General features: G+C 41.2%; 3 protein-coding genes across 3 annotated transcripts in view; all 3 read right to left on the bottom strand.

The window, feature by feature from the left end:
- The window catches only part of arhgef12a (Rho guanine nucleotide exchange factor (GEF) 12a), a 45,985-nt gene extending 37,282 nt beyond the window's left edge, over window positions 1–8,703 (bottom strand). Inside the window, 2 exon segments of the mRNA XM_030778103.1 lie at window positions 7,859–8,003; window positions 8,669–8,703. Of these exon segments, the coding sequence (XP_030633963.1) occupies window positions 7,859–7,890 (32 nt within the window). The 5' untranslated portion in view covers window positions 7,891–8,003; window positions 8,669–8,703.
- Window positions 8,704–10,894: 2,191 nt separating this feature from the next.
- Window positions 10,895–11,737, bottom strand: tlcd5a (TLC domain containing 5a). Its single transcript, XM_030778640.1, has 2 exons — window positions 11,542–11,737; window positions 10,895–11,427 (listed from the first exon to the last, which is right to left on the bottom strand). The coding sequence occupies exons 1-2, from the start codon at window positions 11,735–11,737 to the stop codon at window positions 10,895–10,897; spliced, it is 729 nt and encodes a 242-aa protein (XP_030634500.1).
- Window positions 11,738–14,697: 2,960 nt separating this feature from the next.
- On the bottom strand, window positions 14,698–26,008 carry oafa (OAF homolog a (Drosophila)). The gene is made up of 4 exons (XM_030777777.1): window positions 25,354–26,008; window positions 16,725–16,859; window positions 16,054–16,234; window positions 14,698–15,762 (listed from the first exon to the last, which is right to left on the bottom strand). The coding sequence occupies exons 1-4, from the start codon at window positions 25,582–25,584 to the stop codon at window positions 15,488–15,490; spliced, it is 822 nt and encodes a 273-aa protein (XP_030633637.1). The 5' UTR covers window positions 25,585–26,008; the 3' UTR covers window positions 14,698–15,487.
- Window positions 26,009–27,346: the final 1,338 nt, after the last annotated feature.

The raw sequence follows: 27,346 nt of genomic DNA, 5'->3' as shown, positions 1-27,346 counted from the left end.
TTAACACAGCAGCAAAATAATGAAAGAGACTTGCATGGATTAGCCAATCCATTAAAAAGGTAGTGAACTGTTCAGGGCAGTTTCTCTGGGCTGCTGTACAAGATAAGCCTGACGGCAAGGGAGCTGTCAATCAGGGCTTGTTACTTTCAACCAGGGGTGAAAAACAATTTCCCCAACAGTGAAAATCCTTACAGTAGGCCTTTTCCCTCTCAGCAATGGAATGGTGCGTGAGCTTGTTGCATATAAATTTTGTGTGAAAGGCATATTGCATGTCAAACATTTGAGACAAAAGGATGGTGTACTACCACTCTCAGCCACATCCTGAAAATGATCTTAATACAATAAACGACTTGATACTTAATTAACAAAACTGAAGTCTATTATGTCTACCATATGGCAAAACCAAAACTCGAGTTGTGTAAGCGCTTCGGGGGAACTCTTCAGAAACGGCGATGCAGTAGCTTCCCGACCTACATCAAAGCTTTCTAGTGACACAGAATCCCTTTGAGAAACAGCAACAGAGACCAGAATTGACCGTTTATGAACCGTCCTCCATTTTACGCTAATATATTCCATGGCCAGTTTCCCAAAACCTCTATATAGAGAACGTTGTAAAACAAGCATAAACTGCCACAGTAGTCAACAATCACACCTTTTACAGTTGGGTTTTTTTTTCCACTTCTCAATGAGTCATAGAAAATGATGGATCACAGGAGAGACACACGGTGTATTTTGTCCCCTGAGGTTCAGTGCAGCTGGTTAAGCATTATTAAATTCAGACGCAAATTACGCCCGTCCACTGTATGATCCACACCTCTGCTTTCTAGCAAACATTTGGCCAAGTTGCCGTCCCAGTCCTGGAGAGGGTAGCTTTGCACTAAAATATAAAGAAGGGGAGTGTGTGCTCTCTCACAGTGGAGGAGAAGAAGGAGGTGCTGAGGTGGGGGGAGTTTGGGGGGGGGGGGGGGTGGTTGAACGGGACAAGAAGGGCACAGGAAGCATGGGAATGGGAGGGGCACTTGCAAGGAGGGAGGGAGTGCTTGGCTTCTCAATCGAGGTTTTGTATGATAATGGAAAAAAAAAAAAAAGAGGTTACAGGCTAAGCTTGAAATGGATTTGGATGAGGGACACCCCAAACAGAGATCTCTCAAGACAGCGTTTGTCTGTGACAGAACTCCCATTCCGTGCAAATGACATACAGACATACGGAATCGGGAAGGGGTGGGGGTTGGGGTTAGGGTTGGGGGGGGCACTAAATGTCTGTGCAGCAGCGAGCACCCATGGAAAAAAAGACTTATATCTGTTCACAGGTTGACGTAGAACCTTACGGGAACGGTTGACACAGCTAAAGTACAACACTTCTGTAGCACGCTACTCAACAGAAACTGACTGCCCATTCATTCAAAAAAAAAAAAAAGAAAAAAGAAAAAAACAAACGGAAAACAAAACAGAGAAAACAGTCCCCTATAGATATCCCTTGGAATAGGCTACTGTTACCTTACAATTATAGAACATACCACACCCAACTGCAGTCCCTTTAACCAACACTTGGCTGTTTCTGACAAACCACTCCAGGATAGCACAGCTGGTCTGAGATGTAGGACGCTGCTGGGGTTGATATCAAAAACGCCGGGCCACAGGGACCGTGCGAGCACTGACGCATGTCTGCAGACGGAGGAACGAGAACACATGCTGTTTGTATCTGACTCGGGCCCAGACCGGGAGCAGCAGACCTCTGTGCTCAAAAGCATGACATCATCACTTTCCACTGCCCTTAGAGCACACGCATGCATCCACAAATGGCCATGCAACTGTTTCACTCAGAGTACAGGATGAAAAAAAAAATAAAAAAACCCTGACGGAGCACAGCATGCCATTTGTGCTCTAACCTTGTACTGTGCCGATGAGAGGGCAGTGCGATTTTCTGTTCATCAATTAGCGACTGCGCGCTATGGCAGAGGATGCTGTCCCCTCAAAACTAATAGCAATAACCAACCTTTTTTAATGGCATAAAACAAAAGTCTATTCTTGGTCCAGAACAGGTAAATCTATGATTACTTTATAGACTGATCGTGATGTGGCCACAGGTCTGGCTAGCTGCAGTCCCAGCTTGTTTCTGAAAGCTTATCCATAGGGGGGAAAAAAAAAAGAAGGATAAAAACCATAAGAAAACTGATGTTTGAGGGTTTGAAAAGAAAGCAGTGTATCTGAATGTGCTCGGGTAGCTATAGCCTTTAGCTAAATGATAAGGACAAACAAGGGTCTTAGGTCAACTGTGATCTTCCAGCAGCATTTATGACCCCAGGGGCTACCAACTGGCACCAACAGGAACCCACATTTGCTCACAACATCAGCTGTTCAAACACATTACACTGTGATGATGGGGTATGCCATGATCACACAGAGAGAGAGAGAGAGAGAGAGAGAGAGAAAGAGAAAGAGAGAGAATTTGTGTGCGTGAGCGAGCAGTTGAGCACAAAACTGTGAAAGCCGACGTGTGAGGGAGTGAGAAGTGAGAGCGACACACACTCTTTTCTCTGTGTGTGTGTGCGTGCGTGCGTGTGTTGCAGGGCAGGGTTTGCTGATGGGAGTTTTTTTGTTGGCACTGTGTCAGACAGGAGTAAAGGAGAGTGTGAGGTCAGCGATGTGGCCTGGCCCCTTCTGACATCACACCGTACTGGAGGGTAAGTGTGATCAGCAGCGCGGTCGCTTCAGGACATTCTCCCTTTCTGCTCTAATAAGCCTGACAATGCATCCCGACCAGTTTCCTGAATGTACGTCTCCTCACGCTAGTCTAGACTCTCCGTTTCCAGTTCTCGAACAGCACGAGGAAAGGTGGGAGAACGGAGAGGAACCTGAACTCCTCTCTCCACCTTAAATGGGAGTCCTGTGTAGGAGCAAGAACTCGTTCACATCACCATCTTCTGCGCTCACCCGTCACAAACTGGAACTGCGATGCAGTCGGATGTAGGCCTAAGCACCAAGCTTTGAAAAGTCTAATGACAACTTACGCAAAGACAAAAACAACAAATAAAGCAGCATTTAAGTGAGTCAACCATGGGCAACCGTGGGCAAGACAATACTGTGGCTTAGAAACGAACCATCCGGGCTTCATTGGGTCAGGTTATTTTAGATTTTAGAACTGAATGTGCACAAATGTAGAAAAAAAAAATAACAGTTAAATGGACAAAGAAGGTGTTGGGCACTTGTTTTTTTAACTGACATGCAACACAGAATAATACTGAGGATCTAAACTGTATTCCACCCAGGCTGAGGTCGAAACCTTTCACAATGTAATCATCTTAGGCCTATCAGTTCTCCGTGTAGGTGGTGTTTGAGTGGCTTACTGGTGCCTTTGTAACTAAGTACGTCTTCCCGAGGTGCAGACAGTGACAGGCTTTGACGGATCTGATGGACAGTGAGTTCGAAGCGAACGGTTCAGGAGACTGTAAAAAAAAAATCTGTCAGTCTAGATCTAGTTCACCGATACTGTTTAGATAACGGCTCCTGCCAATAAAGCTCTGTCTCTCCTCCAAATAGGCCTACATGTTGAAAAGCTGTTTAATTCATAAGATGTAGATCTATTCAATTAAAGTCATATTAGATTAAAAAAAAAAAAAAATCCAATAATAATTACCTGACGAAACATATTCATGAGAATGTGACCTCCTTTTCCATTTTTGTTTCATATCAAATTTTTGTCATCATTTTTCATCCAATCAAAGTACTTTGCGATATCTGACCTACATATCTCCTATCTGTCATTACTACTGTTACACAATAGTCTCCTTGTGTTAGAGATTCAATTACATAAAACAAAAATTCTACAAAACACTTCCGTATCTCCCTGCAGAAATCAGTCCATTTATATTTCCCCATCATTCAAATCAATTCAACACCACCCATCAAAAACGCTCATATTTCGGAACACAATTTTACGCAGATGCTGCATTAGCAGTCTGTTAATCCTGGACCCAACTGCCCCCCCCCCCCGCCCCAACAATCTCTCTAACGCCACTGATGCAAGCGGTGAACGCGATTAATCACATGGCAGCTCTGTCGACCCTGCACTGCCCGAGACTACATTCAATCCAAGCATCCACACAGCCAGAGAGGGAGAGAGGGAGATAGGCTAAATAAATCACATCTAATCGGCCTCTGCAGAGAGGCAGTGCTCCCCCCCGCCCTCCCCCCACCCTACAGCTCACAGGCCCAATGCTGCGGGAACAGAAAACACAGCGTCGGGGGGGGGGGGGGACTTCAACTAAACCAGCCACGTCACAGGCAAAAAAAAAAAAACGCCTTTTTGAGAAGATCAAGTACAAATGTTTTAATTACATGACCAAGTTCAAATCTATATGACCTGGTTCAAACACCAGGCAACAACAGCATGACTTTGATGGCTTTTGCTGCTTTCAGATGAGGTTGAATGGAAAGTGTCGAGCCAGAAGAAGGTCAACTAAGCAGGTGTAAGAGAGGAAAAATATTTCTTCATTTCTTTTCACTTGTTCCTTTCTTCCAGGCCTGTGTTTATGTGTGGAGAGAGCTATGCTGGTGCCTGTAGTTTTCGTTGCGAGGTGGACATTAATGAAGTGTCCTCGCACATCAACTTCATGAAGGGGACATGTGGGCCCCCACCCCCCATAGCCACAGCTCCTCCCCCCTCTACCAGCCAGGGGCCATTGGCTGTTCCTCTCCATCTCCCTCATTTAGCTCTTCTGTCCTCAAAACAGTCCCTGTCTGTGCTTGTGTGTGTGGGTGTGTGCGTGTGTGCGTGTTCATGTGTGACAGAGAAAGTGTGTGTCGGGGATCTAGCAATGCTTTCCCAATCTGACTGAGGCATTTCTGTGCAAACCATAAAGCATTCTGCAATATGCTCGACCCCAAATAAGCAACCTCAGTTTAAAAGCAGCTTCTCTTACAAATGACTTAAAAATAGATTTTTACGTTGTCCTCACAGACGAGGGCTTAATTGGTACACTGAGTAAAATGAACAAAAAGAACAGTAATTTACAATTTTACACTTTTTCTGTGTTAACATACATTTTGCTTTTCTTTCCAAACCTGCGTGCTCTTTGTATCTATATATCCATAGGAGAATTGATCTCTCTAAGGGTAATCATGAAAATAAAGGATGGCAACTCCACAAAACATGAAGTTACTGAAGGCTTGGAGACTTCATCCATTTTTAACCTCCACACAAAACACACGTCATATGTTTCATCTGATTTCTATACTTCCTTCTGCCAAAGGAAACAAAAATAGGTCTGAATGTGTGTCAGTTCTTTAGAAACCAAACTAGGTGTGACTACAGGCATCCGAAGGACTCCGGTCTGCAGAGGCTTTTACGGACTGGGCACCAGCCAGTTTCATTACAATAAGCACTCTGACAAGACGGATGACTCACCTGCTGCTAGGCCGCCTCAATCATATTTACGTCTGTTAGCTTCCAGTTACTAGGTGTGCATTTCAGAGGAATTTGTTGGAACTGAAATCACAGGTGAAATGGGTGTGGTCTCCTGCGCCAACGCATTTAGACTGGGGGGGGGGGGGGGGGGGTGACAGAGGTGAATAGGTTATGGAATTGTTGTCACTCAGCAGGAGCTGAAGGTTTGACAGAGATAGAGGGGGGGAGAGAGAGAGAGAGAGAGAGAGAGAGAGAGAGAGAGAGCGAGAGAGCACTGCTGTGTGCATGCCAAAGTGGCAGCAGGGTGTGAGGCCAGCCCACTGCAGGGCCTCATTTACACCTCAGTGAGAGTGTCAGCCAGCCCACTGACCTCCACGGCAATCAGGCTTTTTACCTATCACAGACAAGCCCAGTGCACTCACACAAATATCAATCAACTCCGTGGGAGGCGATCTCGCAAACTGAGCGTGCAAAGTTTCGTCTGTCGGATACTTTGCTTCATCTCGGGGTGTGTTCAATTTGCTTTAACTGTGCAATTTTGATTTTTTTTTGCAGCCTGAGGATTGTAAAAAAAAAAAAAAGGTAGGCAGACAAGACAGTGGTGTTAGAAACACTGAAAGGAATGCTCTAGATTTAGGGAGACTGGGAGATTTAAATACTTACATAAACAGCTCTTCATTTTTGTGCGAAGTATCAGAGCTATCAACTATCAAGACCACTCTAAACTGCAATGTGTAGAACTCAATGCATCAGAAGGGATGACATTAGTTTTTGAAACTTAGGGTAGGCCACCCCCCCCCCACCCCACCCCCCACCCCCAGCCCCAACAGGGGAACAAAGCGCTGAGGATGCTTTCGCTTTACACTACACAGCAATGCTGACACACACTGGTTTGTGCTTGGCATACCATAATGTAACAGCAAGTCCAATATTAATCAATGATGCATTTCAAATGAATGAATTACTCTGAAATTCTGAAATGGCATCCACTGTACAAGGGATTAGCCCTAGTAAACCCTTGGCAGTTACAAACAAACAGAGACAGGTCCTTTCCTTCAAGATCAAACAACCCATATGAGGCTGGATTTAAGGAGGTGTGCAATGCTGCAGAAGTCCATCAGCATTCAAAGTCAAGGCCTTACTAATGTAACCTCATGATGTAGGATTCTTATGATTTAAGACATAGAAAATTACTTAGATAAGAGCCTGAAAAAAAAAAAAAACAGGAGTGGGGAACTGAAGCAGTTCCCTGCGAGTTAAAGAAAAATGACATCAGCAAAAATCTGTATCCAAAAAAAGAATAATTCCAAACATTTACTTTTTTTCTCCCCCCACAGAGTTAGAGCTGAATCCCTCCAGACAGGGAGAAGCATTCAATTACCCAGTCCATTCAACTGTGAAAGCTCTATCTTAGGAAAGTACTGGGCAGTTTTGACAGAAAGACTTCAAATAGGAGGAAGAGTACAAACAGTACTTGTGTAACAGACACCTTTCTCATTTTCCTCACAACACTAAACCAGTAGCATACGAAAAAGAAAACAGCACAGGCGAATTTGCATCCATTTGGCTGGGATAGGACTGAACCATTACCTCTAGACAACACCATTCTTATTGATTATTATCAGCATAAACTCACTGTACTTATAGCCATCTCAGCATCAATACAGCAATAACCTATTTATAAAAGCTGATGTTGTGCATTTTCATAAGGAAATACAGTACAAGACCTGCATGGATGCAGATCACCTATGTTATAACAACATTATGCAATGCCTACAGGACTTCAGTTACTGTGGATAAAACCATTCATTCATTCATTCATTCATTCACTAATTCACTCACTCACAATTACATTCCAATATGCAAGATGAAACATATCAGATCAGATCAGATTAACATGGTGCTGGAAAACTAAGACTCTTCTACATGAGGTAGGTTACAATGAACGATAATCTGGTGTAACTGAGTATGCAATCTTTGAACTATGTGTCTGAAGGCTCCATCAATTCAGTCAGCCTCCTTCTAACTCGAAAAATGGTCAATGCTGCAAGTCCCAGCATAGGCACAGCAGACTGAATGCTTTCATCCCTAACTTTAAAAAAAACTTCAGCGGTAGAGTAAAGAGAGCTCTCAAAACATCTGCTGGTCGAATGAAAAAAAAAAAAATCATGAACTCTCTTCTTTATAGGCCGTTGGGAACATTTAATTAAAAACGTTTACTCCGGGGATTTTGAGTCTTACAGCCAGGATGAGTCAGTTAACCACTCAGAGTTGACAGTGTCCTGTTTGATGACAGTGTTTTTCTTAAATTCTCTTTGCTACTGAATTATCAGAAACAGCTGACTAATGAATCTGGCGATATGTCTGTTGTTAAAAGGCCATAGCAAGATGTGGTCAATTTCCCTCGATGTCATACACCTCAAAAGCAACAAAGTCATACATTGGCCTTACCTGTCAGTGATTGTTGACTGTATGTCGCTCATTGGGCTTCCGTTCTTATCTTTTCTGCGGTTTACAACCAGTTAGCATTTTCAAAAATACGTGGAGAAACACAAGTCTCCGTGGAGTCCCAGTCTGCATCCGTTTAAGGTGAAGTCTTGTTAGCGTGGATGAAGATGTTCGGCAGTCATTAAAGAGAGCAACATAAGATTAGGCTAATTTAATCAAAATCCCTCAACTATCCAAAATCATACACATAAATGGAACGTCCACTCGGTACTGGTGTACCCAGCAATATTATAATAACAGATAAATCTGCAGAGCAGAGAAAACGGAAGTTATTCTAAAACAAAATGTATCCAACGCTCTGGAGTTACAGCAAATGCCAAGCCACTTCGATGCACGAAATGAACAATAACATTGTTACAAGCAATTTATTTAAAAATCAATCAGTCGCGTCGCAGCAGGGTATATTGCTATCTGGTAATTTTGCAGTAGCTAACACTACTCCTGCTTTTCCGAATGCTGTTCCAATATTCTGCATCCAAAACTCCAAAAACTTGGGTTGTTATCTCAGTTCAGTGGTTTATTCAGTACTGATCTCTATATTGTATATTGCCTCTACTATAAGATGTAATTCCTTCACAGTTTTTGGTTGGATACAGCTTGCAGTTTTTGAGAGTGTAACATTAACATCGACCACATCAGGTTCTTTCATGAAACTTTAAAGGTACATTCGTTCTGTTCACACTGAGAAACCGCTTAAGAAAAATGTGTGGCTTGGTAAAGATGCTAGTAACATAAACCTTATTGATTACTTACTGTAACTGAATAATTTGAGAGATGTTTGGCCGATAGCTACCGCGTCAGTGATTTTCCATTTTAGTGCAGCTTGACTGCTGATATCCACGCACAGGGTCCCTCGTGATTGACAATAACTGCTAGCAAAGATTTTGACGACAAACGCTGCTCAAGAAATCACTCTGCGAGAAACTGTGGTACCTTACAAACTATATTGTGTCGAGCTCACTGATTTCCAATTCGTCTTCATCTGCTAGCAGTATCCAAAACGTGTTAGTCTATGAGGCCTATCCAGTTCTAAAATGGTCTGGCTTAGCCCACTAGCCTCGACTAGCTGAGTTTGCTGATGGGACTGGAAAACGAGAAGCAGTTTTCCAACAAATAACTCCCAACATATCAGGAGCAATATTAGTTGCACCGTAAACAACTTAGTATTTCAATCTCACAAAGTGCCCTCTGATTACATTAAGTGACAATAACTCAGCGTTGCCGCTATGCCGGTTCCTAGCAGATATTTTTTCCACTGAAAGCACAACTCTCATCCGAAAAGTTTCCTTTGATTTGATTATCCCTTGGTCAGGTCTAAAAACAATCCACAGAGACACATTTCCCAGAGAATAACGATATTACTTAATGTTCTGTCGATGTTGAGTGGGCTTCAGATAAATTCTCGAGTCCTGGCCACTTTTTATCTTTTAATCGGTCCATAAAATCCACAAAACTTGGGAGCTCACTGTCCGCCTCGTCTCCATGTTTTCACAGTCCAGTCGTTCTGGCTTGTATCCTAGCGGAATTCACTTAGCCTTCCTCAGAGCGCTAGCTAATGTAACCACGGAACTCGTCGTTCTTTAGTCACACAGATACGTGGAACAACAAAAAAAACAAATTCTAGATATTTTAATCTAAATATACACTTTCGAGAGTAGAATAGAGTATAAATAATACATAAAAGAGAGAAAGACTTAATTATTTAAATATTCGCGTCACTCCGCCCTTTCCCATATATTTTGGTAGTGTATATGAATGTATACATCCACCAGCATACGTATATGAACTCATAAGAGTATGACCAGGACGTTTGGGTACTGTCGGAAGGAAAAAAAAAAAAAAACCTTACCGACCTCCCACCTTTCCTCTTTTCCCAGTCTCACAGGAGGATAACAGTATTTGCAAGTGATATGTGATCTTATTTGTATATTTATCAAATTAGTGCTGTATCTAGCTCAATGATTTGTAATTCTCTAATCTAATTATGTGGTGGACAAATCAATAGGCTACATATTTTTCATGCAAGTGACCAAATTTTAAGTGATGTTACTCTGCCACCTAATGCACACTTCAGAATCTGCAATCTTGATGACTGACTATTCAGTAAGGGTTGGAAATGACAACAATTCAGTTTGTGTCACCGAACAGTTCAGTTTGTGATTACTCATCTGTATGTGTGTGTGTGTGCATATATATATATATAAAGAGAGAGAGAGAGGACAAAAACAAAATTCATTCTATATCTGAACCACAAATCCTTACAGATACTACCCTCATGATTCAACTTTGAAACCGCCAAACTGGGCCAATAAAGAGGGTATTTATGAAAATGTTAATATAAACACTCATACACAATCGATACATGATCATTAATCTTATTCTTGTACATTAAACATTTAAATATTTTAAAAGATATTCTGTTAAGACAAAAGGAAAATAATATTTGATCCAACCATAATAATCTTCTGTGTGCATTATACAGTTTGACACCACCCTTAAAAAAAAAAAAAGAGAGAGAGAGAGAGAAACTGCAGCGCACAGGGCATTCTGTGAAATCAGACCACTAGACAAGGAGTAGAAATTCACAACCTTACTGCGTTGAAGAAAAAGACATTCAAGTATATGGCTTCCGGAAAATTCATTTAGAGCAGCTGCCATCCCTTAAATCTCATTAACCACAAAAAGCCCTTTTCTTTTTCAATATGTTTTGTAGTCCTTCCAATGAATTGAGTAAGCTCTGTGCTACAACTATTATTGAACACGCCAAGTCTCAGATGGTTTCATAAACTGTTCTCCTTCCCGTTAACTTGTTGATTTATTCCTTATTTTAAAAACATGTTTTACTGCTGCACAATTGTTTTTCCCAAGTATTTTCCCAGTTGTCAAGTCACAGTTAGTATAAGTCTGTTTAGAACATGTAAACATGTAAATATTTATCTATATATGTTATGTTCCCATGTTGTTGTTTTGATTTTTTTCTCAGTCATTCTTTGTATCTTGTCCATTGACTTTGAGTGACCTCTGCTGGTTTTTCCAGTGTTGGTATTTTGCATTACTCTTACGGTATGCAAACCGGGCAATGTCTACCATGAACACCCATGACAGCACATACATGGCAACACCACCACACTTGATGATCAGCTTTGGTCTCGGAGAGATCAGCTCACAGTATAGCATATTGCCTCCAACTATTATTCGCATGACCACAAAGAGTAATACAAACAGAACGTCCACAAGGTCTCCTAAAAAGCTATCATAGCGGCCTGTGCGTTTCAGAAACCACCTAGACTGTAAGAGCGGGTTGGTGATTTCTCCACCAAAAATCACAGCGCACAGTTCGATGCCTGACTCGCCCAGTCCCAAGGTCAGCATGATGCCCAGGATGCTCACGGTGTGGTGGGCAAGCATCACCAAACCCTCTGTGCGGAAGTACACGCACCAGGCCATGTCAAAGACGAAGTAGCTCAGGCTGACAACCATGGCAGTGATCTGCAAAGGTGTGTTCTTTGTACCTGTGAATAGAATAGAGCAACAGTAGGTCATTAAAACTGTCATGAACAAATCACCCTGAGTGGGTGGGGTTAGGGTGCATGCTTCCTGATATAACTGTATGGTCAGTGCCTTACCAGGGTGAGTGAAAGGCCAAGGGCCATCCACATAGCCAATGTAAGCGGTTATACACACTGCTAGAATGCCATGGAGGAGTGTGACCAGCCGACAGTTCCACTCATAACCACAGGAACCATTTGTGTAGCACAGCAGGGTGTAGAGTCCAACCCAGCCAGCAAGGCAAGCACCAACTCCCAGCACCAGTGATGACATCTTCCCGCTGTACAACATCAGAAATACGACAAGTATGCAGTTGCTATTGGATAATAATCCATTTCAAAGCAGACAGTAGATTAAAATCATGCATTTAAAATACTAGTTGCAAAAATTCATTTCATTTTATACCGAGGGTATAAATAAATTTACTTTATACAACAACATAGTTTGTAATCCATGTACATAATTTTTTTTACACTTTGTTGTGAAAGTGCTATGTTGATAGTCCACAAGGTCACCTAAAAAGCTGTAATGCCTAGCCTACAGCCATTAAATAGTCTTTTTGTATTTTTTTTTTTTTTTTACAGAAAACAGCTCATTTTTGAACACTTCCGTATGTGATTTATTTTCAAACATTTTGCCAGTTTGTCAAACTACTTAGTTTTGACAATCAACAACTTAACATGTATATAAAATGACAATTGTATTCATGTTTATATTACTTAATCATAATTAGTCATTACCCGTCAAATAGTACAAAGTTATTTCAAGACAATTTCTTATTTCATTTTGTGTTAATGGAGTATCTAATCAGCTACATCTGATCATGATCCATGCGTCCTCATTACACTGTGTTTCTATATGTTAAATTATGTAAAAAGTTATAGAAGCTTCATGAAGTACTTACTCTAGAGTCTGCAGCTTTCTGAAAAGCAGATTTATTTTCTGCTCTTGTGCTGTAGCATACACTTATATCATGCATGGAGCAACATCAAGATGTTTGAGATTCAAGGATTGAGAAATGTAGAGACCTGGCTCACTATAGCATCTTTCAAAACTAGCACAAAAGTTACTGTGGCAAACACTTCCACTTGACCATCGCAAGTGCCAAGACTTTTTTTCTTTTTTTTAACGACTAGACCCCAGAAGAACACACTGTAAAACGGAAACATGTGTTTACGACATGGACCACCTAAATGAACATTGTTAATAATGAGAGATTAATTTAATAACCGTAATGACACACTTAAATTGCAGAAATATGCGCAGAATTATGTGTTTTGTTCAAAAAGCAACCGAAGCAAGATTTAATAAAATGTAGCTATTCTGCCGGAGAAAATACGATGGTGGAAGGAATAAGTGAAAATTACGAATAAGTGACAAATATTTCGATTTTAATTTGTTAGTGGTGGCTAGCTATTACCCAAATGTTGGCAACGGGTGCTGTGACAAATTTCGAGCAACCCTACTTGATTTGCTACCCCAAAACATAAAATCCTTGGTCAGACATGATTAGTTAGCAACAGTGTGTCTGTAATGTAGAAAGATCACCTGAATTATGTCTCAACAGCAAACAATCCATAAGTGAATCAGTTCTCCAAAAGAGTTCTCCTTAGCCCAGTATGGATGCTTGTCTCCTTGCACACCCCACAGTAGGATTCGACATGGAAAACGGCGTCAGCATCTTATTCCACAGTCAGATTCGACAAGAAGTCTTGCCACTTTTCATCACCGAGACCCGGCACCAACGTGGAGATGGTACGCAGAGCACCACATAAACAAAAGCCACATTCGACGTATACAATTGCAGCTGCACAACAGCGATGACAACAAAGACGACAGGGATGCTCGGCTCTAAGGATCCAGAGCCGTCCTAGACACGAGCGCGACACCTGCTGGTCTGGGTCCTAATAGAAATTGGACTGTTGGAACAACTTTGAATGTCATTCGAAAACACTAGAAGTAACAAAATGCCTCCCCGCTTATTACCAATCTCTTTTAAACGACAAAGAAGTTTCATACAGGGTGCGATGCGGTACAATAGCGGGCTGAGAAAGCATATAAGACTTCGACGAGAGATTTTTTTAAAAAGTTCTTTTTTATTATTATTTTTTTTTACTTGAAATTATTACTTCATTTTGTACTGTTTATTTTTGTACAACAATTCTTACAAAAATATTTTTGACACTTTATTCATATTAACCTTGTTTACAAAAAGAGTCAGTAAACACTGAAGCATTAAGGCACTTGATTACCAGAAAATGGCCATGGTTCGTGGTGTCTCATTGTAATAACATTTGGTTTGGTAGTTGCAGAGTGCATTGATACAAGATTTCAACAAAGACACAGTGCTGAAAAATGCAATGGGCAAATTACAGAGCTTAAACCAAAACATTTTAGTACCACGTCATTATGCCAGATTCCAAGATTTAATCCTTTAAACTAACAAAACAACGTTGGGGGAAGGGATTTTGAGGTATCTAATAAACAGACATGCACTGCAGAAAATGTATAAATCTCTTTTAAGTGATAGCCAGCATGTAGATTTGGTCCTGTCTAAGGTAAATAGTGTTACACTGTCCCTAAACTCTTTTATTCTTGGCAAATCACATTAATGCACATTACATAAAATAGGAGGTAAAATGACATCTTCTGAATAAACTCTGAATCAATAGCTTAGTACAGAACACTATCACAGTTTTGATGATGTTATGCAGTCCAATGCCTTGCAATCCTGAAAAGAGGCAATCCTTACATCACCAGGAGATGGCGGTGTTGGGTGAAAAGTGACAAAGGCCTAGTATCTGTTACCAAACCAGTGACAGCACAGAAAATGTATCTGAAAATGATTCCTTTGTCAGTATACACTTTGGTTTGCTTTCATCACTGTAAAATGAAAATGCAAATTCATTTATTTGAATCTCATATAGCAATTCTTAACTAGTATTTACACAGTTAATGTGATCTGTCTGGATCACACTATCTGTTCAGTGAAAAAAAGTTAAATGTATTACAAATGTTCCAAACTGTGATCTTCATCAGAGTTAAAATGATTGTATTTGGTCCCTAAATAATGTGTAGCTCCCATTTATGCCTTTAAACTGGCACATTCGAACAACACGCACATGTGCATGCACACAAGTATGCACTCCCAATAAACACACACACACACACACACACACACACACACACATACATGCTCGCATATGCCCGCCCACACACACACACACACACCCGCGCACACAAACACACACATACCCACACACATACACACATTCATGAAGAACAAGAGGTCCTAAGTGTTCAGATAAGAAAAGACGATTTAAGATGTTGTAATGAAATCAAAGTGTGTTAATCCGTAGCTGATATCAATATGCAAAAAACCCCAAACAAAATACAACAGCCTAAATCTAATATAATGAGATTATTACTATCATAGTACAACCTTATGGTGGCAAAACAAATTCTTGTCAAGATGTATGCGTGGCATAAAAAAATTCTTCAATAATTTCAAATCGCACAAAAATAAATAATACCAATTTAACAAAAAAAAAAAAAATGTAATCCAAACAGATTAGACCTCTTGGCAGCACTGACTGATTCACAGTGCATGTGTTCCAAACTTGCCATGGTCTGTATTTTATGGTTATACGTTTCAAAAAAGATCTGAAAATCCAGATGCTAAGGGGAAACAGCTAAGAAATTCCAGCATTTGAACATGAAAACTTGCTGCAGAGGCAAAAAAAAAACAACAAAAAAACAAAACAAAACAAGTTGCTCACATAGACATAGTCACATGAGATTATTTTTCCTCTTGCCACTGCAGTAGGGTTCCTCTTATCTGCTCTTCCACAAGAAACGTCCCATTGAAGGGGTCACGCATTACCCGTGTCTGTCTTCTCCCCAGCAGCGTGGAGTTCACAGGTCAAGGAATTAAACCAAAACCCACTGTGATAATCACAAAAGATCAACAAGGTGAAAAAAAAACCCCATCATCACTTGAGAAGCGGTGGGTGGCGTGTGAGTCTAGGTCTCCTCATCCCAAAGACATAGCTGTTTGTGGGGAACATAGTAGGTGAAGTGGTACCCTTTACTACAGCTCTTTATGCCACACTTGTAAGGATTTCCACGACCCGTGGTGTCGCGGTTGCGGCAGTACTTTAGCAGACAGGGGTACCACTCCAGACGCAGACGGTAGTTGCAGGAACAAGGCTGCCAAAGGTCCTTGGTGGACAAGCAGCTCTGAAGGCCTGGCATATCCACGGCTTGGGGTAAGATCTCAAACATGGAGCCGTCTACACCTGAAGCGAAACCAGCAAATTAGTGCTTTGTGATCACATAACTTTATGATTCACTCAAAATCATACTGGAGACCTTTCTCACGCAAACCTAAAAACTATCCAAGTTAAGACCAGTATTTTCTGCAGCACCAAGAACTGCAATATTGGTTTTCCTACTGACCTCAGTGCCGAATAAGGAAATGACTCACTTTAATACACAGTTAGACGAAGAGCATGTTACATTAGTGGTGTATATAAGGTTGCTGGTCTGGTGAGGCTGCTAAGGCTGTAATTTAGAAAGAGACGACTTGCCTCGGTCCAACCAGTATTTGACATCAGCTTCTCGCGTGTAGATGGCCTCCTTTGCCACGCTGCACATGTTGTGGATGTGTGAGCTGAGTTGCATTGCCTGCGTCAGGTTGACTGCCACATTCACGGTCAGCTGTTCCACACCCCGTCTCTCTTCCGCCGTTCGGATGGCGTGAGGGTTTTTCTGCAAGAGTCAGCACGAACGAAATCACTGCTTTCAATCTAAATTTAAATTTCAAACATGCTAATTCTCTCTCTCTCTCTCTCTCTCTCTCTCTCTCTGATGGCTGCTGTTTAACTCTTACATGGTATCAATCCTAAATCTTTTATTCATCACCCCACTGTACCAAGTATTCAGCGTTTTCTTTTCATCCTTACTTTCACCTATCCCTTGCCCACCTTCACTACTAATACCCTTCATTTTTAGCCTAAAGATTTACTTCACACCTCAGTTACACCCTTTTCCTCCTCAACAACCAGTCCCCTTCTGTCACCACACTTAACCTGCCATTCATACCTAACTTCTCTCACCTCTCCACCTTCTCTCTCAACAACTACCACACAACCTTAATCTTCATCTTACTTTTTTACCCATATTACTGATCCTTCTCTTTCATACTACCTTGCCTTTCACCCTGTAAGTGGCTTTGTTGGCCGAGGATACGGGGACTTACCTGGCGGAGTCTGGCCATAGACTCACTGGGTATAATCTCATTGTGGCTGAGTCGTGTGATGAAACAAAGAGCCTGATACTGGTTCTGCCCCCTCTCCAGCTCACCCAGGATCAGCGCCCGGAAGATCTTCACATCCTGTAAAAAGGTCATGGGAGACTGCAATGTAGTCACACTGGCTTATGACACCTCTTAATTAAACAAACACATAACATGAACATACTCTAAAATAACGTGAAGATTGAACTCTTTCAGAGCTGAACTTTGCTTGGTACACAGCAGTCCAACTCAATTCTCTGGCCAAGATCTCAAACACCCCCCCCCCCCCCCCCCCCCCCCCGAGAAGAATGGAGAGACACTGTTTCGTGAAATCAGCTGGTTGCTGTTGGCAACCAGGCCCGAGCCCTGGCAGCAGCCCTGCGTCTATAAAGGGTTCCATGTGAGGACATGATGGGAAGCGGCAGTTTAGAGAGCATGGCCACAGACCCATCTGCCCATTCATCAGCTCCTGCTTGCTTTGACATCCTCTTGGCTATGCCTGCAGATGGCTGGCCCACACACACAAACACACACAAACACACACAAACACACACACACACACACACACATTCCCTCTGGTTTTCACACCAAGATCCCAGACAAACGTACAGTAAAGACCCAGCTTTAAGAGTCTCTCTTCCAGGAAAAGAAGTTTGCTTCGATAACAGGCAATAGTTTTCTTTGTTTGCTCTACTTCATCTCATTCCCTGTTTACAACTTTCCACTTGCTTACAAGTGCTGGTCAATACCAACCCCCCCACTAATCTTACCATCACATCCAAGTAAAGACCATGCTAGACAGGCCAGCCAAATATCACTTGGCTGCTCTATTTTACTTGAATGCTAATGACTAAGTGCTTCAGATACTGACCTTCACTAGAGGGAAAAACACACACACACACACACACACACACACACACACACACACTCATAAAAGAACATGATTAAAGTGAAGCAAACCTAGAGGAGCTGCAGTACTAGTGACAGAACAATCAAAAAACACAGGACAGGAGGGGAGGGGAGCGGGCTGTTATTTTAGGCTGCGGTGCTAAGACCTCCCAGTCGGCAGACAGGCAGTATGGTGTAACGTGGGGAGGGAGGGAGGGAGAGAAAGAGAGAGAGAACGAAAGAAAAGGGGGGGGCATTGCTTGAGGCACTCAGAATAATTACAGGGAAGTGGCAACATTGCTCCTGTGTAACCACCTTTCTGACAGCAGGGAGAAACCCAAGAGCAGAGATAGGACATACCGGGCCACGACACCTCTTTGTTGACATTAGGGCGGTGTCATATTACATCTCTCCTCACATGCTATTGCTGTGGGTTCATTTGTATTTTATATTTTCAATCTCTGCCATCCTTTGAAAACTGGCCACAAATGATCACTGATCTTCATTCTTAAGTCATTTCCTAAAGGCTTATCCATCACACATCTCTTCAGATTTTTTCCACTCTCAAACTCCCCATCCCCCTAGATCCTTTTACAATCTTCATGTTGACCCTCTCCAAGTGAGAACACACCTTGCCAATGAGTACACAGCTCAGTCTTCCCCATCACTCATTTACTATAGTAAACAGTGCTTCTGACTGAATCAAAAGAACTGCCAGCAAAGGAGAGGCATTGGATTTGAGACAAAAACAAAACAAAACATAAATTGAGTGGCATGAGAGTTTAGCTTGACTGTGTTCGATGAACACGTGTCATCTCTGGAAAACAAACAGATGACTTCCGTGCTACGGAATAAGTACCTGCAAACAGACCATGCCTTGTTTGTTTGGAGTATCGCCGACAATTGTCTGACTCCTATAGATTACGTTGACAACCCCACTAGTTTGGTTCGATTCAGGCATCAAGTCTGAGCTGATCTTCTTGTATTTCACACTCTCTTAGCTATACAATGAGCATACATCAACTGAGCCATGTATCAGTTGGGATCGGCAAAACATGCAGGTTTATGAAAAACGAAACCTACGGTTGAGAAGCACTAGCACGCTAACGACTGTAGTGAGATGATGTAAGAGATAAGTTTGAAAACTTTGTACTTCAACCATGTCACAAAGTAGACTGTTGAAGGTCAGGGAGAGAAAGAGAGAGAGAATCCAAGATGGGAGTGATATCTGACAGGTTTAGAGTGACAGATAGCAATCACCACCACATTCGCCCACACACACACACTTACACACACCTCTCCAGCATAGCTCTGGGCAGATAGGATCATTAAAAGAGAGAAGTGTGCAGAACATTTCCTGCTGGCTGTTATCCACTTCCTCAGTGCCTGAGGGACAAGCCATAAGCCTGACTACGGTGAGTTAAACACTGTTCCACTGAAAACAGGTAGTCATCTGAGACATCACCTGAGTTACAGCGACAGACTCAATCCCTTCATTATCGAGCAATTTAAATGACTCTAATCATCAAACACACTCAAAGATAAATCAAGGTGTTCAAATGGAATTATATCGTGTTTCAACCGCTCCGAAAAACCAAATCACTTGAACATTGTTGATCGACACTACAGATAGACATTAAACATACTGTATATCTTTACGCTGCATTGATAAACATTGTGCTTGCTGCTGATTTTGTTAGAAGCCATGATAAAAATTGATTTATCAGACACTTAGAAGAATCCAAGCTTGTTTCTAGTTTACAAGTGCAGTCATTAGAAGATTGTTTGCTACCGTCACTGAGTTGAAAGAAAACACAACACTGAACATAGAGGATGAACTTCAACAGCATTCTTAAAGTTGTCTTATTAAGAGAGAAAAATAGTGCACTTTGGTAATACATTAAACCCCCAGTTATTACTATGATAACTCATCCATAATTATTTTCTCTAACCCGTTCACTTAATCAAAGGTTGACAATTCACTCTTCATTCTTTTTCCTACACAAGAGAATCTCATTTCATTTCCATTTCATACCCTCTCATTCAACTAGTTCAGTTCAAATTCATTTTGAATTACCAATTTAAATACATTTACATGAACTAACTAAAAACATGTGTGATTCTTTTTTTTCTTTCTCCCTACTGAAAAGTTTTCGATGAACTTCAGATGTCATTTTTGGATTTTTCCTGGAAGCCTCCTCTAAACGGTGCAGTGAGAGTCTGAGAGCTGCCCATACACAGCATGCTGTAGAGTGCGAACACCTCGGGCTCCCGACACAGAGCGAGCTCTCTTATCGGGGGACAATAAAGCTTTCTGCCAACTCTCCCCAGAGTGCTACAGCTACTTCCTGTTTTTCAATCCCCCCACATAGAGCAGGTCTGTTTGATGAGGCCTGTTTTTACAGACACACGAGGGATTTCTCGTCGGTCAGAAATCTGCCGTTTGCTCTTTCCATTAAAAAGCGAGTTACCGAATGAAGACAAAATGATGTCTGTAGAGCTCTGAACCTGAATGCATGAGCCCAGTCACACAAAAGGTATGAGTTATTAGCCTTTGTCTTAGTGTGAAAATTGTCCTTGTGAAGTTCTGCTCAGGCAGAAATTCCTGCTCTACAAGACTTCAGGAATATCTCAGCCAATTCAAAAGAGCACTGGCATATATACTCTGACCTTTTTACTAGCTAATAGGAACAAGACAGTACAAAAAAAAAAAAACTGGCACAGTATGTAAACACATTTTACTACGCAATAATCCAAAGGTTAAATGTAAATTAAAGGAAAATGTGGTTCAACTTTGGTGGGAAATGAAGGAACTGTATAGTCCAGCATTTCTTTTTTTATTTTTCCTAACTACAGTGTGGATTGTGTCTTGTGTTGTGACGGCATTGCAGATACCTGCACGTGTATCCTCAGAAGACCAGTGAAAAGGCACAGGTGCACAGCAGTATTTAACCTCCCGCTCTGTGCTACAACGGACTCAGACAAAAGAGAGGGAGAGAGGCAGATCAGGATAGAAATGCTTGAGTTGAGCTTAATTACTTGCGGAATGTGAAACCACTCACACCTGGACTGCTCAATCAGAGGAAAGACATAAACATCCATTTCACGAACCGATTCAGAAAAGAGGCCATTGGGTAACTAAGAAACAAAACTCACAAGTAAAATCATGCTGTCATCATACTGAGAAAGCAGTCTGTGTGCTGGAGATCACAATGAGAAGGGGAGGAGGCAGAGGTAATAGTAGTAGACCCATAGTAGACCTATCCTTTGGTTCAACAGAGGTTATGCCCACTGTTGGGGATACTGAGGGATCTCTGCAAGTGAATTTCCTACTGTAAAAAAGTACTCTGTGGCTTCTGCAGACATCATTTTGACTTCTATTTGTATAGCAAGGTAAGTATGTTGTAATGTGGCGAGGTCATGTTTGCATTCACAAATGAGCAGAATACTATTTTTTTTCTCTAAGATGAGATTTACGCTCCTACCAGATTTGAATGCAGATGACCAAAACTGGCCCCGATGACTGAATAAGGCTGCAAAGATAATGTATTGTGATACGACTGGCCAACTCATACCGAAGTCATCAAAAGGCTTAGAAACACACAAAGCCCGCTTTATCATAAATCATATACGTCACAACAAAAGAATAATACAGAGAAATAAAAAAAAAAAATATATGTAGCAGATGTTTCTGCACCCCAGGTTTTGTGCAGCGTATTAAGAAAGATCTGTCGTACGAGAGAGTGAAGTCAAAGCGTGGGGGGAAGATGCAACAGATATGAAGCATTTGGGGGAGGGTATGCTCATCCTGCAAAAATATGTGGGAAGATGCAAAGGCAGCACATTTCACGATTTCATCTCGTTTACTGAAATGGGTTGATGGATGATTCAGCATCGTTGCGCAGGCCACTCTCTTTAGAGAAATTCCCACGGTTGAGCAATAATTCCAACTGAGTACATATTATTACAGGTGATTTACTGCCTTGGGTTTTCACAAGAGAACTTTTGAGCTTTGAAAACATTGATAAAGATAAAAGATTTGGCAATGCTTACATTTAATAGGTAATATAAAGGTGCTATTGTGTTCATTCAACAATGAGCTTAGACACTAGAAGATGAAGTATTCCTTTGTGAAAAGATTATAAAATATGTGTTAATATGCAATACAATGAAACAAAACAGTTCTCATGTCAATTTGTCAGTTTGCTCTTACTCTTATTTAGACCTGTTTGTTTAATCTGTATTTACTCAGCTAAAATATGCATCAACCCTTGAGTATAAATAATCGATAATAGACCAGAAAGGCCTAAATGAGAGCAATGCCTCTCCAAGAGTAAGGTAACAGCTCTGCAACATATCTCAAACTAAACAAGCTGTTTGGGGAAACACTTTAGAGAACTCTGACTAGAGAAATGATAGGGTCAGAAGTGAGAGGCTAAGAGTATGCTGACCAATGCAAATGCTCAGACTTATTGCTTCTCAGTGCACAACATACTTCATCACTGTCACTGCTGGAATGTGTTGTGGAACAGCTGATTGTGAAAAAGTTCAAAGGTACTCGGCTCTCTCTCTCTCCCTCTCTCTCTCCCTCTCTCTCTCCCTCTCTCCCTCTAGCCCTCTAGCCCTCTCTCCCTCCCTCCCTCTCTCTCTCTCCCTCTCCCTCTCTCTCTCTCTCTCTCTGTGGGAATGAAGTCCCTTTTCTTTATCAGCTGCATTCAAAAGCCAACATCTGTCTGGAGTTAGACATCAGCTTGTGACCGAGGGGCCAGGAGACCATCCTGAGGGAGACTGCTCATAGCTATCACACAGCTTCTCACCAAAGTTCTTATCAGGGAAGATGGAGTATTTGTTTAAAGAAAAAAAAATTAAGCATTCAGAGAGCTTTAAACCATTTCTAACTGCAGATTTGGAACTGAAGAGAATTTGAACAAATTCACAATGTTCTTCCTCTTTTTTTTTTTTTTTTGCTTGAAAATTTCCCTTACAATTAAAGCTGCCTTAAAATACTTCAACTGAATATGCAAACGATGTGTCAGGAAGACTTCTTACTCCATCAGACAATCATCTAATGAACACTGTTTTGTTTTTTACATGAATCACCAGAAGGAGAAGTGTTCAAACTTGAAGCTGAGGTCACATCCTTGTCATATGACTCAGTGAGATGTTACACAAACATTCTGGATTTCTCACATCCAAGCACTCACACCTGGTTAGCATCCACAGAAACACCACTGACTGGAAAAAGGTGTCACTGGCAATGAAAGTCTAACATGTTCCTACAAGTGATCAGACAAGCTCAGTGTAAAAATCTGAATAAGAGTAAAGAAAATGTCCTCTTAGTGGCCCAATTTTTTTTTTTAAATGAACAAATGTATTACACAGTAGACAATGTTTCCTGTTCTCCCACAAACGTCCATGCATGGCAGGAAGCCCACAAAGCTGTTCACACAGGGACCTTCGAAACATGAAAACCCAGCAACATGGACAACAACAAAACAATGGTCTAATGTTAAATTCATAGCAAGTTTCCATTCAAGTTTCCATTAACTTGCCCCAAGGTTACTGAGAAATGTGTGATTTCTCTGAAGGGAGCAGAAGATGGGCAGCTGCCAGGAGGGTCATGGATATCCCACTGGGGAGAGGCTCTTAAAGACTAACTACCATGCCTAGTTCCTTAGATAGCTGTGGGTGTGTGGAGAAATGAACCAATTCATATTCACAGCGATTCACTGTGTGGGTTTTGGTATCATAAACGTCCACCTTTGATGCCAGATTTGATATTAGGTGGCCCAGGGGCAGAGTGAGCATAGTAATGCAATACAGCAAAAGAGGAGGAAGATAAAAGAGGGATTTAAAAAGAGTGATTGCGTGCTCTTTCACTCTCTCATCTTTATGGCAAAATTGGGTATTAAATAGACCTGTTACACTGCAATCATACGTCAGTCTGTTTCCCAAAGCACCTGCAGCTCATCTATGTTAGGTCTCAGTTACCTTTTACACCCAGAAACAGCTTGGGACAGATCAATTTTTGTGGATATTGTGGGTCAGAGGCGGCACAATGCACACAGACAGACGCATACACACACACACACACACACACACACACCTAAATTTAGGATAGGCTTTTTAAGCATAGCAAAATGCCACAGACATTTTCAGTAGCTTGCGGCGATATGAAATGAGTCTCTATAAAATCAAAGTAAGCAACAAGTCACTATAAATCAAAAAGAAAAAGAAAGAAAAAGAAAAAAATAGAAGTGCACTGAATCTGACCCTGTCCTGTTCAAACTGAAAAACATTTATTGCTGTTATACATCCAGGAGCCGGAGACCAGCTGTGACAGTTTGGCATTCCAGTGTGAAGAACTTCCCTGCTCTTTCTTGCTGATAAAGACCTGCACGTAGAACATTTTATACAGCTGATACAAGGTCAACCATTAAAATGTAACTTTAAGATGCCTAACCTCTGGTTAATAACTATCAAAGTCAAGACTGATTAAAGATCAGAATGGATTCAGAGTGGTAACAACTACACTGAACTCTGTAAAACTGTGGGGTGGTGCATTAGACCACTTATCTGAGAGAAGTTTTTACAGCAAGTTTTCTAATTTAAACCGTAAAACATTTCAATTTTAGATCATTCTCAACAGCCATATTCCACACTGCTTGCTATAAAGATGGGATAAAAAAAGCTTACTTTCCCATCCATCTTTGAAATAAAGTGCCCATAGATGACATCATCTGCCTCATAACACAATCATGGACACTCACTGGTTTATGTTGTCTGTTGGAATGGTTTCTGGTTTCGTCAGTGTTTTGTGAGGGTTTAGACACATAGGCAGCATTTGTATGGACTGCACATGTATCATGCCTATGCTTCGCCTTCCTAGTCTCACCAAATTCCTGGCTCTGTTCAGTAAATCCAAGTCGTCAGCGGGAAATCATAGTTAACTCAAACCTTCCATAAATCCTGAGATACTGAGAACTGTAGATGAGAAACACATGTGAGAGAAATAGAGACAAGCCTTTGAGAGGAACTGATAAAGGGAGGAAAGAGAGAGTCACCCACAGCCATTCAATCTTTTTTTTTTTTTTTTGAAGCTATGAGTGCTATGCAGCTTGATACCAAAGAAGTCACAAGGAAGCTAATAAATTTTATCTGGACTCATAAACAAGGTATGCGTATGGGACACACTTGAGGTCAGGGTAGGAGGTAGCTCACATTCTGCCCATAACGTGCATTGGACGAATCTGTGACAAGTAATATAGGACAACTGTACCCAAACTTCTGCTCGTGTCTCACCAGAGGGTCGTACAGTCAATTAAGCCTCAAATCTCACTGTACACGAAGCTCACCTTAACGCGCGCCTCATGAAAGTTATTCACGAACGCAGTAGAACGGTGGTATTAGCACCATGCGTTTTAATCACTATGATCAAATATGAACCTGTCTATGACTCTTGCTCATGACGAGGATTCCAGCAGACTAGTGTAGCGTTAAACCAGAGTAGTGTGTAGAGATTAAATGGAGCTCGTTATGCTGCTGCGACACTGAACTCACAAATCTGACATGCAAAAAGTAAAATGTAGACTCGGGGGCTTGTTAAGGAAAGTTATGCCCAATTTACGAGGCGTCAATGGACCTATTTTCCTCAAAATGAAGTTTTTAACATACGGTGCATGGAGACAGAGCGAGTGTCACGTACCTGTTTAAAATCAGCAATAAATGTTATGAGAGTTCCATCTCCTTGTTTGAACTCCAGTGAGATACAGTCTTTTTCACTGTCTGCTTCAAGAACCTCTTCTGTGATCTGCCCATCAGCTAAACGAACTCGCACTTTCAGTTCAGAACAAAATGCAAATATTATTGGCAAACTGAGCGTCCCCAGAAGCAAAGTTAACCGAACTGAACCCGGCGAAATCCACCTCGAGAACATTCCAAAATATCCTAAAACGCAAATCCGAGTTCAGAGTGAGAATACATTACAGTGGAGCCAAATTAGACATAAAACCGTTCCAAAGGGGGACTGCAGAATGACTGGTTTCATTCCAAAATTTGTGAGAGAGAACCAAAGCTATAATCCATATATTGGTTGTGTTTCAACAGTTCTTCATCCATTATTTTGCAATGAAACGACTACACGGTTACGTTTCTAAATTAAGAGTCTAAAATACTTTTTAGAAACGCGAACGATATCGCCCTCGACAACCACGTCATATAGGATCAATCTCAGATTCCCATTCTCAGTCCGCCTCTCATTGATAAACTTTGATTTGGGGCTTCCCTAAAAACTGCTGGTGTTGAGGCGCTCGCGCTCACTCCCATTCAGGTTAGTGCGCTTCACGCCGACTTAAAGTTTGGTTTCTGTTTTTCTACTCTGCTTTTCTCTCTAACGCAGACCCGTCACTTCCTTCATAATCCAAAGTGCAGCACGGCAGCTCCATGGCCTCCAAAGTTTCAGTGGTACTATAAACTCTTAAAGGCATACTGCCCCTAGAAATCTCTAGTCATGAATGCATTATCATACGCTTTCAGTGTCCAGATCGCTTTTGAAAATAAATATCATTTGCTGTAAAACAAAACAAAATCAACTAACCAAAACAAACAAAATCGAAAAGAAAGGAAATTAAATGTTTTATCTACAAAATAAAACAGTTTTGATTTTTACAGTATATTTTCATTGGAAAAAAAGGGCAACGACGCTTGATTGCTTCCATGCTCTTTGAAGCAGTAAAGTACTACTGAATAACTTTACTGAGAAGTAATGGTGACTTAAAGTTTTGTGCATAGTCCTACAGGAACAATCTCTAAAACCAAAATTAAAATATCTTAATTAACAACTAAAAATGAAAAAGGGGAAAGAAAGAAAAAAGAAAAGAAAAGAAACACTGCAGTAAGATCGTCTTAACATTATGTTTGGCTGACGTTCTGGAATTAGACGGCATGTTTTGTGTACTTAGTCATCAGCTCACCACCTAGATGCCACAGGACACCCCCACACACCCCCCATAAATAAATAAAAATACACAGCCCCGAAACTGTAACTGGTGCTGGTATTAATTCACATGAATCCCACAAATACAAAAAACAAAGCCAAAAAAAAAACAAAGAAAGAAAGCAACGCTATGTTCCCGATTACAGTTACCCCTGTTATTTCATTTTATTATTGCCTTAAGGTCTAGTCAAACAATATTGAAGTGTAAAGAAGTGGCCACACACATAGAGAAGCATCTGGAAATCTTTACAGTGATCAAAGTGGCACATTAAACGGTGATTACCTCTTGAGGAGAGGACATTCCACAAAGTTTGCTCATCAGGTTTCTTACTTCCAGGTGACACAGAGCACACTGGGTGGCCTCAGGTAGGTGACCTTTGGAGAAGCACCCCGGCACGACGGAGACCAAGATGTGGAGCTTTACACTGGAGGCAGACAATGAGCCTCTGAACTTGAGCAAACAGCATCAACTTTAGAGGCACGCCAGTCAGATTAGATGACAGATTACAGGAGGTCAGGAGGTCAGGTAAACAATGTTTTTTTTGTGATATGTTAAACCAAAGTTTTAACAGTTCAAGAGAAAATGGAACAAATCATTTTATTGTGTGCTGGATATGAAATATTGATTGTTTTTCTCTAGCTTACCTTTCTCAAGATTCTAATTTTGGCTAATTTTGACTGTGTGACTATATAACTCAGATTT

Source organism: Chanos chanos, chromosome 6 (assembly GCF_902362185.1).
Source record: "Chanos chanos chromosome 6, fChaCha1.1, whole genome shotgun sequence".
Classification (NCBI taxonomy): domain Eukaryota; kingdom Metazoa; phylum Chordata; class Actinopteri; order Gonorynchiformes; family Chanidae; genus Chanos; species Chanos chanos.
This window is presented reverse-complemented; position numbering and strand designations above follow the sequence as displayed.

Excerpts from the sequence above, each read along its gene's own strand:
- tlcd5a (XM_030778640.1), bottom strand. The coding sequence starts at position 11,737 with ATGTCATCACTGGTGCTGGGAGTTGGTGCTTGCCTTGCTGGCTGGGTT. Across the intron at positions 11,428-11,541 it reads TTGGCCTTTCACTCACCCTG|GTACAAAGAACACACCTTTG; the intron begins GTAAGGCACTGA and ends TTCTATTCACAG.
- oafa (XM_030777777.1), bottom strand. The coding sequence starts at position 25,584 with ATGTTCTCGAGGTGGATTTCGCCGGGTTCAGTTCGGTTAACTTTGCTT. Across the intron at positions 16,860-25,353 it reads TTATTGCTGATTTTAAACAG|GATGTGAAGATCTTCCGGGC; the intron begins GTACGTGACACT and ends ACCTTTTTACAG. Across the intron at positions 15,763-16,053 it reads CAAATACTGGTTGGACCGAG|GTGTAGACGGCTCCATGTTT; the intron begins GCAAGTCGTCTC and ends GTTTCGCTTCAG.